The sequence below is a fragment of the Coenobita brevimanus genome, chromosome 110, assembly GCF_032717465.1.
Source record: "Coenobita brevimanus isolate Jiangsu-jjx chromosome 110, ASM3271746v2, whole genome shotgun sequence".
Taxonomy (NCBI): Eukaryota; Metazoa; Arthropoda; class Malacostraca; order Decapoda; family Coenobitidae; genus Coenobita; species Coenobita brevimanus.
The window spans coordinates 44,432,451-44,446,123 of record NC_137063.1 but is presented as its reverse complement, the minus strand read 5'-3'; the positions used below and the strand labels follow the sequence as shown (position 1 = coordinate 44,446,123).

Below are 13,673 nucleotides of genomic sequence, written 5' to 3'. Positions count from 1 at the left end.
AGAGCATGGTATGCTGCCAGTGAATATCAGAAAGATATGAATCTGATACACAGCCATTCTCTCTCTCTCTCTCTCTCTTTATATTCCTTTTTGAAGGAATTATAAAATTATCGTACAATATGTATGATAATGAAAAATGCTATTGTACATATATAGGTACCACTCACATAAGGCACAAATATTGTACCCGGAAGGTCCCCCTTTATGAGAATTCTGCATTACAGGGCCATATGTTTAAATGTTAAAGGGTTTCATGGTACCCACGCCAGCCCTAAGTTCACCTTTTGGGGCAATTTTCAGGGATCTTTCCCAGGACATTTACCTACCTAGTGATGACTTCATTACGTACAAACACTGGATGATCCTGACCTCGAATGGAAGAGGTTGTGGGCTTGCTGGGGGAAGGGGGAATGGGGTTCCGAGGCAGGGCAGGACTCCTACTGGTCTCCAGCACGGTCTTCTTGCCAAGCCAGCTCCATAGAGTCCTCATCTGAGGAAGAAGGTGAATCCCATACATCCACAATCCTCTGTTGCAACTCTTCTGCCTCCCACACAAACCCCCCAAAGTCAAGAGAACCTGCAGACATGGCATTTTCCACTGGCTCCTGCTGATCTGGCATCTGTTGAGACAAAAGTACCAGGTGATTAGAGTCTGGTGCGTTGTTGTATTTTCTCTCGCCATAGCTCTTCATACAGTCACATTGCGTTCAACTCAGTCTCCATCGTATCAGCCCTCTGAACCTCATCCACTTCATAAACCACGATAGCTTCCTTGAGCGCCTCTGCACCAGCCAAGATGCTATTTATGCAAGCCATGGTCATAACTGGTGCCGTGGTTCATGCCTCAGTCTGATCCCCCTGCCCTACTGCCTGACGATGTTCCCAGTCCAGCTTGTCGATGTGTTGCATGGCATCCTTGAGCATCGTGTTGTCAACAGCCTCTACCAAGACCTCTTGCACCACCTCACAGCCTGGCACAGCTCTGCACATTCTTACCGCTTCCAGCTGCACAGCCTGTAGAGACTGCACCTCACCAACTCTAAAGACACACAACTCAGGTGCCAGCTTTTGCCAGGCATGATTTATTTTTGCAAAAGACACCAAATCCCACGCCTTAAGAAAAAAACTCATCATCAGACGACGACGCCACCACCTCCTTGTCACCATCAAGCACTTTGTCTTGGAGGAGATGTTCCTCCTCACAATTGTCTGTGGCCTCCCTCAGATGCTCAAACAAGACTGTCTCATAGTGGTACTTAAAACAAGCTATCACTTCCTGGTCTGGGGGTTGCAGGAGGAAGTCGTATTACCTGGCAAAAACATTGCCTTAACACTTTAATGTAAACCCTCCGAGTAGGGTGCATTGCCTTAACACTTTAATGTAAACCCTCCAAGTAGGCTGGGCACCCTGGGGCATCATCAAGCATCAACAGGATTTTAAATGATATGCCCAAATATTCACACCTTCTCTTTGCATCAGGAATAAAATGTTTCTTGTACCACCTGTTTAAAATATCCCTTGTCATCTACCCTGTCTTTGATTTCTCCCAGTAAACCCTGGACTCATTCATGTGTTTCAACTGCTTAGAGCTTGTGAAATTCTGCATCTAGACATATGCTTGGCACTTGCACTGTGTGGGCAAAACTTTGCGCTAGGTTGTAGGGCAATTATTTTCACTGTTGACCAACAGTATACTCACCACATTTCGGTGCTTTCACAGTACTTTTACTCATCAATTTTGTGTGTTTCTATTAACTTATTATATAGTATAAACATCAGGGAAGATGATGGTATACAATTTATACTATTATAACCAATTTCTGGGGCAAATAAAATACATTGGAATGTTTTGCATTATGCACGAATCCAGCCTGCCCTCACGGTATTTTCTCTGATCATGTCACACACACTTACAGAAAACTTTCGGTGCACGAAAGGGTTAAATCTGCCAGGGGGTTGGGACAGCTTACGGCAGGCTACAGCATACAGGTGGCAGCCCATCCTCCTTACGTTAACCCCTCCGCACATGATGATGCGTTTATCATCATTAGGGTGTGGCTGCACTCATACTTATTGACGCTTGTCGTCATTAAAGCATAAAAACTTTCGTCAGAGAAAAACTTTTCAGCCGATCGGCATCATTTTTGGAGGCGTCATAGCTTCCCTGCTCCTCGTCAAAAGTAATGAGTTTGCAACTGTGGGTCCCGATACCAGCAAAAGAGCGGACAGGTTATTCAGTACCAAATGAGCTGCGAGTGGGGAAGGTACTGTGCGTTTCTGTCCCTTTAAATTTCCACTCTTACCCCCATCCCCACCGTGCAACATATTTCATTGTACCAGTAGTGCTTGTGTATAGTTTTTAGGCACTGTTGTGATTAGATTTGGTGTTTGCAATAGGAAATTTGGTGTTTGTGAAGCATTTCTAGCATTCCTGGTCGTTATCAGCCATTGGCCCAACGAAAATTGTGCTACTGTTTCTAATCAACTACACTGCCTCTATCCAGCACCAAATGTGAGTATTCAACTATAAAAAATAGTGACAGTGAATCATGTGAATATAGTGTGCATATCTAGTATACAAAGAATTGGTGAAATACATGCAGTAGCTTAGAGGAAGGCAGGAAACTGCCCTACAGTCACAACACAGCATGGGTACACCATAGTTTTTTGCATTTTTCTCAAAAACTATGAGGCCTAGAATCACCATTGTTGGCTCAAATGAAAGCCAGTGAAATTCTGCATAGGATGATAAAAACATAACAGTGGCAAGAAAAGTTTTTCGCTAGAGCTCCCCAAATAAAAAATCTGTTGTCTGTCGGAAATGGGTTTTACTTTTTCGTTTATTACTTGAACACCATAACTCATATCAAACTGGGACCTCCGGCATTCGAAAGCTAATAAAATTATCTTTCGAATGATGGTATAACATGTAGAGATTGATTAAACATTTGACATGATGTTAGGAAGTGATTTATCTTTCGAATGATGGTATAACATGTAGAGATTGATTAAACATTTGACATGATGTTAGGAAGTGAAATCTATGATCCCGAATGTTTATTCAGAGGGCCCTAACGTACGCATAGTGTTTTTTTTTTTTTTTTTTTTTTTTTTTTTTTTTTCCCGTATAGAACAAATATCAACAAATAGGAATATGTGGGTTTTGTGGCAAAATAAATATGTTTGGGTGGTGATAATAAGCTGAGAATATATATTTTTGTAGTGCGCGGCAGCAGGGGGGGGGGGAGAAAAGCCGGCATGTCATGGCACGGAAAACTTATTAACTTACCCGCCCGGGAAGGGGTTAATGGAGCCAATTGGAACTCCCTCCCTCTCCTTTCGGTTCAAGTACATGACCAGGAACCTCTCCATTATAAAAACGCAGGGTCAGACACTCGAATCATCTGGTCCATGGGAGATACCCCTTAGGCCAGCACAGTCATCAGAATGGTATCCTTCTTCCCCAGGATCATATTAATAGTTGACTCATTGACCTGATACACCTTCTGCATAATGACATCAAGCTTCTGGTCCTGGGTCAGACTCTTTCAACGTCTCGCTGGGTCATGGTGCAGCGGCAAGGATGGGCTGGGTAAGGGGGGTGGGGGGGGAAAAAAAAGAAAAAAAAAAAGGCAAAGATTACACACAGCACATGTGCAACTAGAGCCTGGGGAGAGGGTAGATTCAGCTGGGGCAGGAATGCTCAGTGGACCACGATAACACCCCATACAGACACGTGACAGCCATACGTCATTGGCTGATGCAACCTGCTCTGTGACCATCACTGGCCACGTTATGTCTGTTCCCACTGCATTATGACCCTATTTTTTTTGCGATATGACTGAACCATAATTTGGGGCCTTTGGCCATGTTATCTCTATTGTTGCAGTGTAGTACAGTTTGGAAAAAAAAAAAAAAAAAAAAGGCCAGCTTCCCCCACCTGTGTTATGTCTATCATTTTCGTGTTGTGATCATTTTTTGGTCTCAGATTTTGCCTTTCGTGTTATCTGAGGTTTGCGCACTAGAATTGCTTACTGTGGGATCAGTGACTGTATATACAATGTTTCTCGTACATATGGCAACAATGTGGGAGTGGCAGGCGGCACCGGTGAGTCACCCAGATGCTGCTTGCTGGGCTAGGCGACGTTGTTATTCGTGGGCAGATTTGCGTTTGCGGAAGTGCTTCTGCAAGCGCAAAACCACAAATTTGCGTAAAATTTGTCACAAACACAAATCTGCAAACGATATCACACTTCAGCAGTTGTGGAATTTGCGGTTTGTGGAAGTGCCCAGCTCTTGATACAGTATGTATAAACCTTTTGTAATAAATTTATAAACTCTTTTGCCCCCCCCCCCCCATACTGGGATCCCCTCAGTCAGATTCCTGTAGCAAGACTGGATTTAGGTTATTTAATGTCACAGGTTTCTCTAATTCTCTCAGTTACCCTTTCCCCTCTACCTTCTCTTTCATTTACATGGTATATCTGTCTATCTATTGCCAGATGCCTTAATCCCCTAGGGGGGTGGCCACAAACAAATCGCCTCCAAGTCGCCCTGTCCCCCACCATTTCATTGCCCTGCTTCCAGAATACAACCTCCTCTCTCGTATACCTCTCCACTCTATCCCTCCATCTAATCTTTGGCCTCCCCCTCCCTCTCCCTTCCTCCACCTCACTCACATACACTCTCTTTGTCAGTCTCTCACTCTCCATCCTCTCTACATGGCCAAACCACCTCAATGTGCTTCTCCTAATGCTTCCTATCACATCCACAGCCACACCACAATGCTCTTTCACTTCCTCATTTGTCAGTCTGTCTCTCCATGTGACTCCACATACCCCTTTCAAATAACTCATTTCCACTGCTCTCACTCTTGACATCTGTCCCTCCAACAAGGTCCAAGCTTCACTTCCATATGTTAGAGTTGATATCACAATACAGTCATGTAGTAACTTTTTCACTTCCATGCTCACTTCCCTGTTTCCTATCACTGCTTTCAAGGAACCAGCAACCTTTCTTCCTTGTTGTACCCTTTCAAGCACTTCACCCTCTAAACTTCCATCCTTACTCATCACACTACCCAAGCACTTAAACATGCTCACATTCTCCATTTCCTCCTCATCCAACCTCACTGTACATTCACTGACTTCACTTCTCTCGAAGACCATGACTTTACTCTTCCCTATACTTTGTCCTCTCAGAGATGCCATAGAATGTACAATGTAGCTTTAAAAAAAAAAGAAAAAAAAAAAAAACACTTAGAAACTACCTAGTTTTGCATATATCACAAAGCTTCCTTAACTTCATCCAGATGATTGTCGCAAAGGGCGAGGACGTTGGTACTTTGGAACAGTGAACGTGACAAAGGAGGGGATTGCATGTCAGCGATGGGACTCCCAGACACCCCACAGCCATCAGCGTCCTCCTGATGTCTTCCCTGAAGTGCAGGATGCTGAGAACTTCTGCAGGAATGCTGGGGGGGAAGAACCATATCCTTGGTGCTACACTATGGATCCGCGGATTCGTTGGCAACATTGTAATATTCCTCTCTGTGGTAAGTTGAACAGCACTTTGTGATTGTGTCTGGTTGTATCTGATTGTACTAACTTCTGTGTCCTTTGGGAAAAGAAAGACTACTGCTGTATTAACCATGTATTCTCAGTGTGTCAAAAGTGATTGTTAAGAGCAGGATCCCAGGATGGGGGGGGGAGGATAAGGAAGGGAGAGAGAACTGTCAGACTCTGGATATCCCTTTTATTATCACTGAGTCCTTGTACATTCTGTGGCACAAAAGAAGGGTGGATGCTACTTGGAGCATCCCTTTCCCCTGATTCTTGGCACTTATGAAATTATAAATCTTTACACTAGGTTTCCCACCCCATTTGAACATGAAATTTGTACATGCTGCTGCTGCTGATGATGATGATGATTATTATTATTGAAAGAGCACTGTTATGAAATAGCTTATATGCTATATTTTATGTATGCATTTTGTAATGATCAAATGCAGCAAGTACTGATTGAGTATGGCAGTGCCTGAATGGCTAAATTTAAATATATTTTACAGTGGCAGTTTCCTGAGGTGTCTGGCATCTTTGTAAATACTGTAGTTATATTCAGTTTCTTTCTAAATTTACTGTATATATTATGGTGACAAGCCCAGCATTGGCATGTACCATAGGCTACAGGTATTCCAAGAGAACATAGACTAACCCACACAAACATTCTCCAGAAACTTTAAGCAAAAGCACTTTTCACATACAGGTCTCCCGCTGTATCAACAAGGGTTATGTTCCCGAGATGCCATTGATATGCAAATTCCGTTGCTACTGATTTTCCAGTAGACGCTTTTATGTAATCATTATATAAGTATTATGCAACCACTCATGTAGTCATGACTTACCATATGATAGGGTTTTGTCAAATGAAAACCCGTCAAATAACGAATATTTGTATCCTGTGGTCAGTATAACATGGGTTCATGGAGATAGGGAGTGGTTCAATGACCACATAACCTTAAGTCTAAGAAAAAGGTTACCCTTTTAGGCATGCTTTCGGCATTCCTCAGTAGCACCACACTTTCCATTAGGAGTAGCATCCTTGCCAGATGTGATTTCCAAGTCACAAGTATGTCACACAAAAAATGATCTTTTCACATAATATTGCACACTGCGCTATTTGTTATGCATTTGGACTGTTATAGTATCTGGTGTTAACGATGGTGTTTGAGGGACCTTTCACGCACAAAATGGAATGAAAGGCAGACAATCACAGCAAATATAAACACTGGGTGACCATCTTGGCTCAGTCAGCTGACTGGGAAGCACCGCTATTAGCTGACTTAGAGGTCATGTACAGGTGGGACACATGATTTCCAAGTCAGAAGTTTCAGTATTTCACACACAAAAAGTTATCATTTTACTAAATATTGCACACTGCACTGGTTTGTTACTCACTTGCTCTGTTATTTGGCAATAGCAGTGGCATTTCAGTGGCCTTTCACACACAAAATGGAATGAAAGGCAATCGCAATGAATATAAACACTGGGCGGCCATCTTGGCTTAATCAGCTGACTTGGGATATTGTTCTAGTGAATTCCCAATAATTTTGTCTTCATTATTCCAGATACTGGTCTTACTTATTGTTCACTGTTATAGCAGTTTATCACCTTGCGAACAGACATATTGCAAGACCTGACTGTAGGTTATGGTAATATGATTTTTGTTGGTTAAAAATTAATTTCCTTTATACATACCATTCCACTAGAGGCCTGTCTCATCCACACTAAATACTTGTTCAGCTACAGGCACAAAGAATAATGTTATTTATGAAAGGTGAGAATGGGATATATAGATGGAAGTGAGAAGAGATGAAAGCATGTGACTATTACGCAAGTTATGTAACATAGGAGACAGTCTTGCACCATGCATATTTATGTAAACATTGTACGGTCATCTCGTGTAAAGTGTGTGAATATGGGCGACACAGCCTGTCGCACTTTATAAATTCGCACTTGCAAAGCATAGAATCCTATGATAAAATGGCTTTATGGGCAACACATCCTGAATTTTCATATACAGTATTGAGTCACCAAGACCTATCCCTAACTAAAATGCAAAAGGAAAACTTACAGTAGAAACATGCAAGAGTAATAATGCATATTTATTATGAAAATTCATGACCTTACTAGCATTGTACAGAGAGTAGATAATGCAAATTGTTGTGTACCCCAGGCCGTACAACGGAAGCTGAATCAAAACACTCAGCAGCTGTTCTGCACTGGCCTCATCCCATGCCTCACTTTCACTATCACTACTGGAGGGGTTTAGGCTCTCTTTTGTATTTTTTTTCTTCTTGGAAGGAACGGTTTGTGGGCCCTTAGCATTTGGTTCCTTCTTTCTTGCATTAAAAGAAAAAAAAAAAAAAATCCACCATCTCCACCCTCGGTACGCTCATACATGCGTAAAATCCTTTTGGTAATGAATTTTTGGTAATTAATCATTCTGAATCATTATTGATTGAATTTTTGGTAATTAACCCCTTAAGTCCTAATCGCATCAATTGAACGCGGCCTGTGAAAAACTGCGGAGCGCTTGCTCCACTCCGATTATGACGTACATGGCTTCAGGCCAACGAGAACTTGCCCCTGGTGTTGCGTGAGGGGGGATTGGACCAACCTGGGCGGTGGGGGGGGCACCCCCCTCTCGGCCGCCTCCATGCCACCCTCTACTCCACTCCCTCACGCCCTCCTTGTCCCCCATCACTCTCCCACCCCTCCACACAACTGCATCTCTCCTCCCACAGCAACCTGCATCCCTTCCCACCCTCTCTTGCCCCTCCTCCTTCCCTGCTAGCCTCATCCCCCCCCCCCAAACCCCACCCCATCTCTCCCTCCTTGTCCCTCACTACCCTTCCAACCTCTAACAGGCCCCCAAATGTCAGGCCTGATGTACATACCTGTTTCATGTTATTTTTACTTCTTCCCAAATTTTAACACCTTACTCTGTTCATTTCTCACTTCGTACCTACCAGTTTCTGTACGTACATAGTTGGAGAATGCTGTATGTTATACTACATACGACGCATCCCATTTATTTTATTTTTTTCATTCTCCCTACCTGCCCAGATTAGCATCTCTGAGTAGTGTCCGTCTGTTAGTTTTCGAAAGACTATGAGGCCTTGTAGGGCCGCTCCCTGCACCTGTTTCATCTCCCCACACATACAAACACACCTATTTTTATACAAACACACCTGTTTTTATGGCTGGTGTGATAAATTCCAGTGAAATGGAGAGTTTCCACAAGAGAATTTGGTTGTTGCCAAAACTGTATTGATAAGTGTGATGAAGTGTAATGATAATGTGATAATTGTAATGGTGTGATAAATGTGTAACGAGAAATTGGGAGAGTAAAAAGAGAAATCGGAAACAAATTATTGCTCTTTTTTTTTCCTTTCTTATGCATGCATTTATAGCATTATTCAACTTTATTTTGATGTCCTTGATGGTTATATTTATTTATATGCATCTGTGTTAGTTTTGGAATGACTCTGAGGCCTTGTAGGGCTACTCCTCACACCTGTTTTTATCTCCCTGCACCTACATACACACCTGTTTTTATGGTTGGTATGACAAATCCCATTGAAATGGAGGGTTTCCACAAGCGAATTGGTTGTTTTCCAAAATTTTTCTCCCCAACTACCACCAAGGCCTTGTAGGCCTACTCCCCACACTATTTATCTCCCCACACCTTCATACACACCTGTTTTCATGGTAAATGTTACAGAACGCACTGAAGTGCTTTCGTTTCATGCGAAAAGCTGGTTATTTCCAACCCCCATACCTACTGGCCTACTCTACACAGCCTACTATATCTCCCCAGTCTAGTAATCTCCCCACACTTACATACACCTGTTTTCATGGTTGGTGTGACAAAACAATTTGAAATGACCTGTTTCAATAAGAAAAATAGTTAGTTAAAAAAAAATTTCATGGTTTCGATTGTTTTCGAAGGGTAACCATCTTAAACTTTTTTTTTAACTTTGATGCGCGATTGTGCGGTAACCATTAGGCCTACGTAGGTACGGATTGCGTTGTCAGGTGTGTAAATTCTTCCTTTTTAGTCAGAACACAGTCAATTTGCCCTTGGTGAAAGTCACCAAAACACCCCCGAATTGCGGTTATGGGAGGTACCCTGCCTGAAACAATTGCGTTCTTAACCCTTACACCGCGGGCTTGTTTTGCTTTTTCTTGCGGCTCCGGCGGGCATACTTGTGCTTCGATAGACTCTCTAAAAATATTTGCCAAAAATCAGTTATTAGTCCTAGAATATTAAAATCATATATGCTTATGGCACATACCTTCAGCTTTCTCCTGGGGTGTTTGTTGAGCCTTCGTCGAGTACCATAGGACTTGCGGAGACCTCTGAAGTTGGGTAACAAAGTCTCCACTTTACACTTCCCGACAACCTGTAATATGATTACCACAGTCTGATATTATCACTAGAAACACTATTCTATGATTCTCAAATAGTTTGGAATCCATACTCAAAAAAAAAACACTGTGTAAGCAATGAAAATTACGAGGGCGTGTGACCTTCCCACTTGCGCTAGTTCGCCGCTGGTATTCTGTCATTTATTATTCATAAAAACACTCACAGTTTATATTTCTATTACTATATAACACTTATATATATCTACAGTCTTTATCCATAAGTTTCCTTCAGTAATAATAGTTTATTGTCACTGTAGGCATTCAATTTCTTTCAGTAAAATACGTAGCATTCACTTTCTCGTCCTGTATACTAGCATTGAGAGTGAATGTCACTTTCACCTTCACTATCATAACTCATAGTATTCATACATGCTAGAGTGAAACTTTCACTTTCATTACTCCTAAGGTATATACTTGTATTCTTATAATACTACTCATTTACATTTCTATTTACGTTCTCTATTTCATTTACATTATTTACATTTCTATTTTATTTACACTGTGTTATGCAATGTCACTTGAAGTAACTTATAAAACTATTTTCCACTGTTCACGTATATGTACATTCATTGCTTTCACTTGCTGTTTACACATTATTTACACATTATTTACAATTCCACTTGGACTGTTTTACTCAATAGAAAGATCGTAGTCACTCATTTATCAACTGTCAGCCCTTTACCTCTTTCCACACGAGGTTTAGTAGGGGGTAAAGGTCACAGGGCCCTTTGCATAGGGCTGAAAAACGGCGGTAGTTAGCAAGAGCAAACAGACGTACCTTCACTTTGAAGGAGCAAACAGACGTACCTTCACTTTGAAGGAGCAAACAGACATACCTTCACTTTGAAAGACGACAGTGAACTGATACTGGTGGCCTCCTGCCGCCTGGCTTGGGTGAGTGCAATACTACCAACTTTAGCCTTGTGAGACCTACTATTATGTAGCAATGAAATGATTGGCAGGAAACCAAGACAATACATAATAAATTAGGTAGTTCCAGGTGAATGTAAATATCACTTAGGCTTCTCCCTTCCCTCCTTATATGTATGTATATTACAAAAATAGATTATACGGCATATTTCAAGGGGAAATAAACAGCGAAAATTAGCGAACGAGTGCACATGAGGTGTTGTCAGGTGATAATTAGCCAATTCCAGGTGTATGGCACTATCACTTACCTTATTTCTTTTTTGTATATATTATTTGGTATAAGAATAGAGCATAGGGCTTATTTCAATGGATGAAATCAGTGGAAAATTTCAGGGAAGATTTACTTAGCGTAGAATACAGTGTGGTGGCCTGCAATAATTAGGTAGTTCCAGGTGAATGTAAATATCACTTAGGCTTCTCCCTTCCTTTCTTATGTATAATTTTATAACAAAAATAGAATATACAGCATATTTCAAGGGGAAATAAACAGCGAAAATTAGCGAACGAGTGCACGTGAGGTGTTGTCAGGTGATAATTAGCCAATTCTAGGTGTATGGCACTCTCACTTACCTTATTTCTTTCTTGTATATATTATTTGGTATAAGAATAGGGCATAAGGCTTATTTCAATGGATGAAATCAGTGAAAAATTCCAGAGAAGATTTACTTAGCGTAGCATGGCCGGGCAGGCGAGAGGATAGGGTAATGGAGGGGAGGTAGAGAGGGGAGTCAAGAACGGGGAGAAATGGCTAAATTGTCAACAATGGATGGGAGTACAGATGAGATTAGGAGTGCTGACTAGTGTTGGACATAGGCAGTACTGATAGATGATACAAGCCACCACTTGAAAGCCCGGGTGAATTCAAAATAACACAGAATCACAAAAGTGACGCCCCGCGGTATGATCCCTTGCTCCCAAGCGTCACGAAAGTGACGCCCTGCGGTTAAAGGGTTAAGGAGTTAATCATTCTGAATCATTACTGACTGAATTTTTCATTACCAAATTGCCTCACATTTGGTAATAAAAAATACCAAATTGCAACCCTGGTGACGATTGCGCCAGTGATTAACGAATGCTCTTAAAGCACAATATTGTGTGATCATTTTCATGGAATGCACATCTTAGTTTGCACTAGGATAGGTGCTGCCTGTTGCTGCCCCAGCAAACCCTCAAAGTCCAGGTCAGACACTACAGACATCACATCATCATCCTGCTGCTGTGGCCACCACTCACTCACTCACCAGCCACACCTCACCACACATTCTCACCAGCCCCACCCTTACCCATCACACGCTACAAATTATGCTCGTGAGTTGCGAGAGAATACCTTATTTGCCTCAATTTTTCATGCCCGTTGCACATTGCAAGTAGGAAACGCACTTTATAAATAATTAAATATTGTCAGACTCCCGTCACACATTAGGCGAGATGCACTTTGCGAAGGCACACTTTCGGTGAGATGACTGTATTATTTTCCACTGAAGGTGCTACAGGCACTGATATTATTTTGCCATTTATCAAAAAAAAGTGAGAGTGAAATGCATAGATGGAAATGAGCAGAGCCAAAAGCAGATGACAAGCTATGTAACAACATCACCCAAAGGAGACAAGCTTGCACCACAAGTGTGCATACTTATGTAAACATTTCATTATTTTCCACAGGAGGAGCTACAGGTGCTGAGAATATTTGTTATGTGTTAAAAGAGATTCAGATGCACAGATGGAAATGGTTAGAGGCAAATGCAGGAAACTAGTGGGTTAGCAAGAAGATGCTGCCAGTGCCGTGTAAATAATAAATAATTCCCAGCTAAAAATAAATAAATAAATAAATAAATAAATCTATAATCAAAACTTTGGGAAAAAAATCCTATAAGTAATGACAGAGTACTGTACTGTACAGTGGGACTGGTGCTGTGAACAACAATTCACGTTTCAGGGAGACGGGGGATATTTTAAAGTAATCGGAAATTTTCAGGTTTTGGACAACACATTTTATAAATATTCTGTCTATCTATCTATCTATTGCCAGACGCCTCAATCCCGTTTGGGGTGGCCACAAACAAATCGCCTCCAAGTCGCCCTGTCCCCCGCCATTTCACTGCCCTGCTCCCAACTCACACCCCCCTCTCTCATATACCTCTCCACCCCATCCCTCCATCTCATCCTCGGCCTCCCCCTCCCTCTTCCCTCCTCCACCTCACTCACATACACTCTCTTCATCAGTCTTTCACCCTCCATCCTCTCCACATATGCAACAAAGAAAAAAAGGTCCACCTAAAGTTTAGTGCTCTGTATACCCTTGTAGCATACCAAAAGTAAGAAAATGAACCTGGTTTTATGGATAAAATATAAATACATACTGTACTGTGAAGTGTGGAGTGCTGCCAAGAAGCCACTGTTGACATCAATCCATGAGGCTAAAATACTGAGGTCTGCTGAAAATGTTAAAATTGTCACGTAAGAAATGAGACGAGGCTCATCTGAACCTGAGCTTAGTGAACTGCAAGCTGAAGTTGCCATTCTCATATAAATGACCATCCTCATTTTAGAGGAGAGAGAAGGATCTAAGGGACATTTGTGTAATGAGGCATCAGAGCTGCTTGTTTTGTCAGTGCCTTTGTGTGAAGGCGTCCCTCTCCTTTACCACCATTACCCATCACTTGTTTAAAAGAGCTGTAAGTGGTAAATACTTCACCCAAAAGTACAAAGTCATGAAAGCTGTATTCCACATGGGTTGATTAAGGCCCTTA

The 13,673-nt window shown here is 41.8% G+C and overlaps 1 protein-coding gene across 1 annotated transcript in view; it reads left to right on the top strand.

Annotated features, from left to right (window-relative positions):
• The window catches only part of LOC145417488 (tyrosine-protein kinase transmembrane receptor Ror2-like), a 146,748-nt gene that overhangs the window by 88,362 nt on the left and 44,713 nt on the right, over positions 1 to 13,673 (top strand). Inside the window, exon 7 of the mRNA XM_080286195.1 lies at positions 5,313 to 5,555. Coding sequence (XP_080142321.1) covers positions 5,313 to 5,555 — 243 coding nt within the window. The remainder of the gene's footprint in view (positions 1 to 5,312; positions 5,556 to 13,673) is intronic.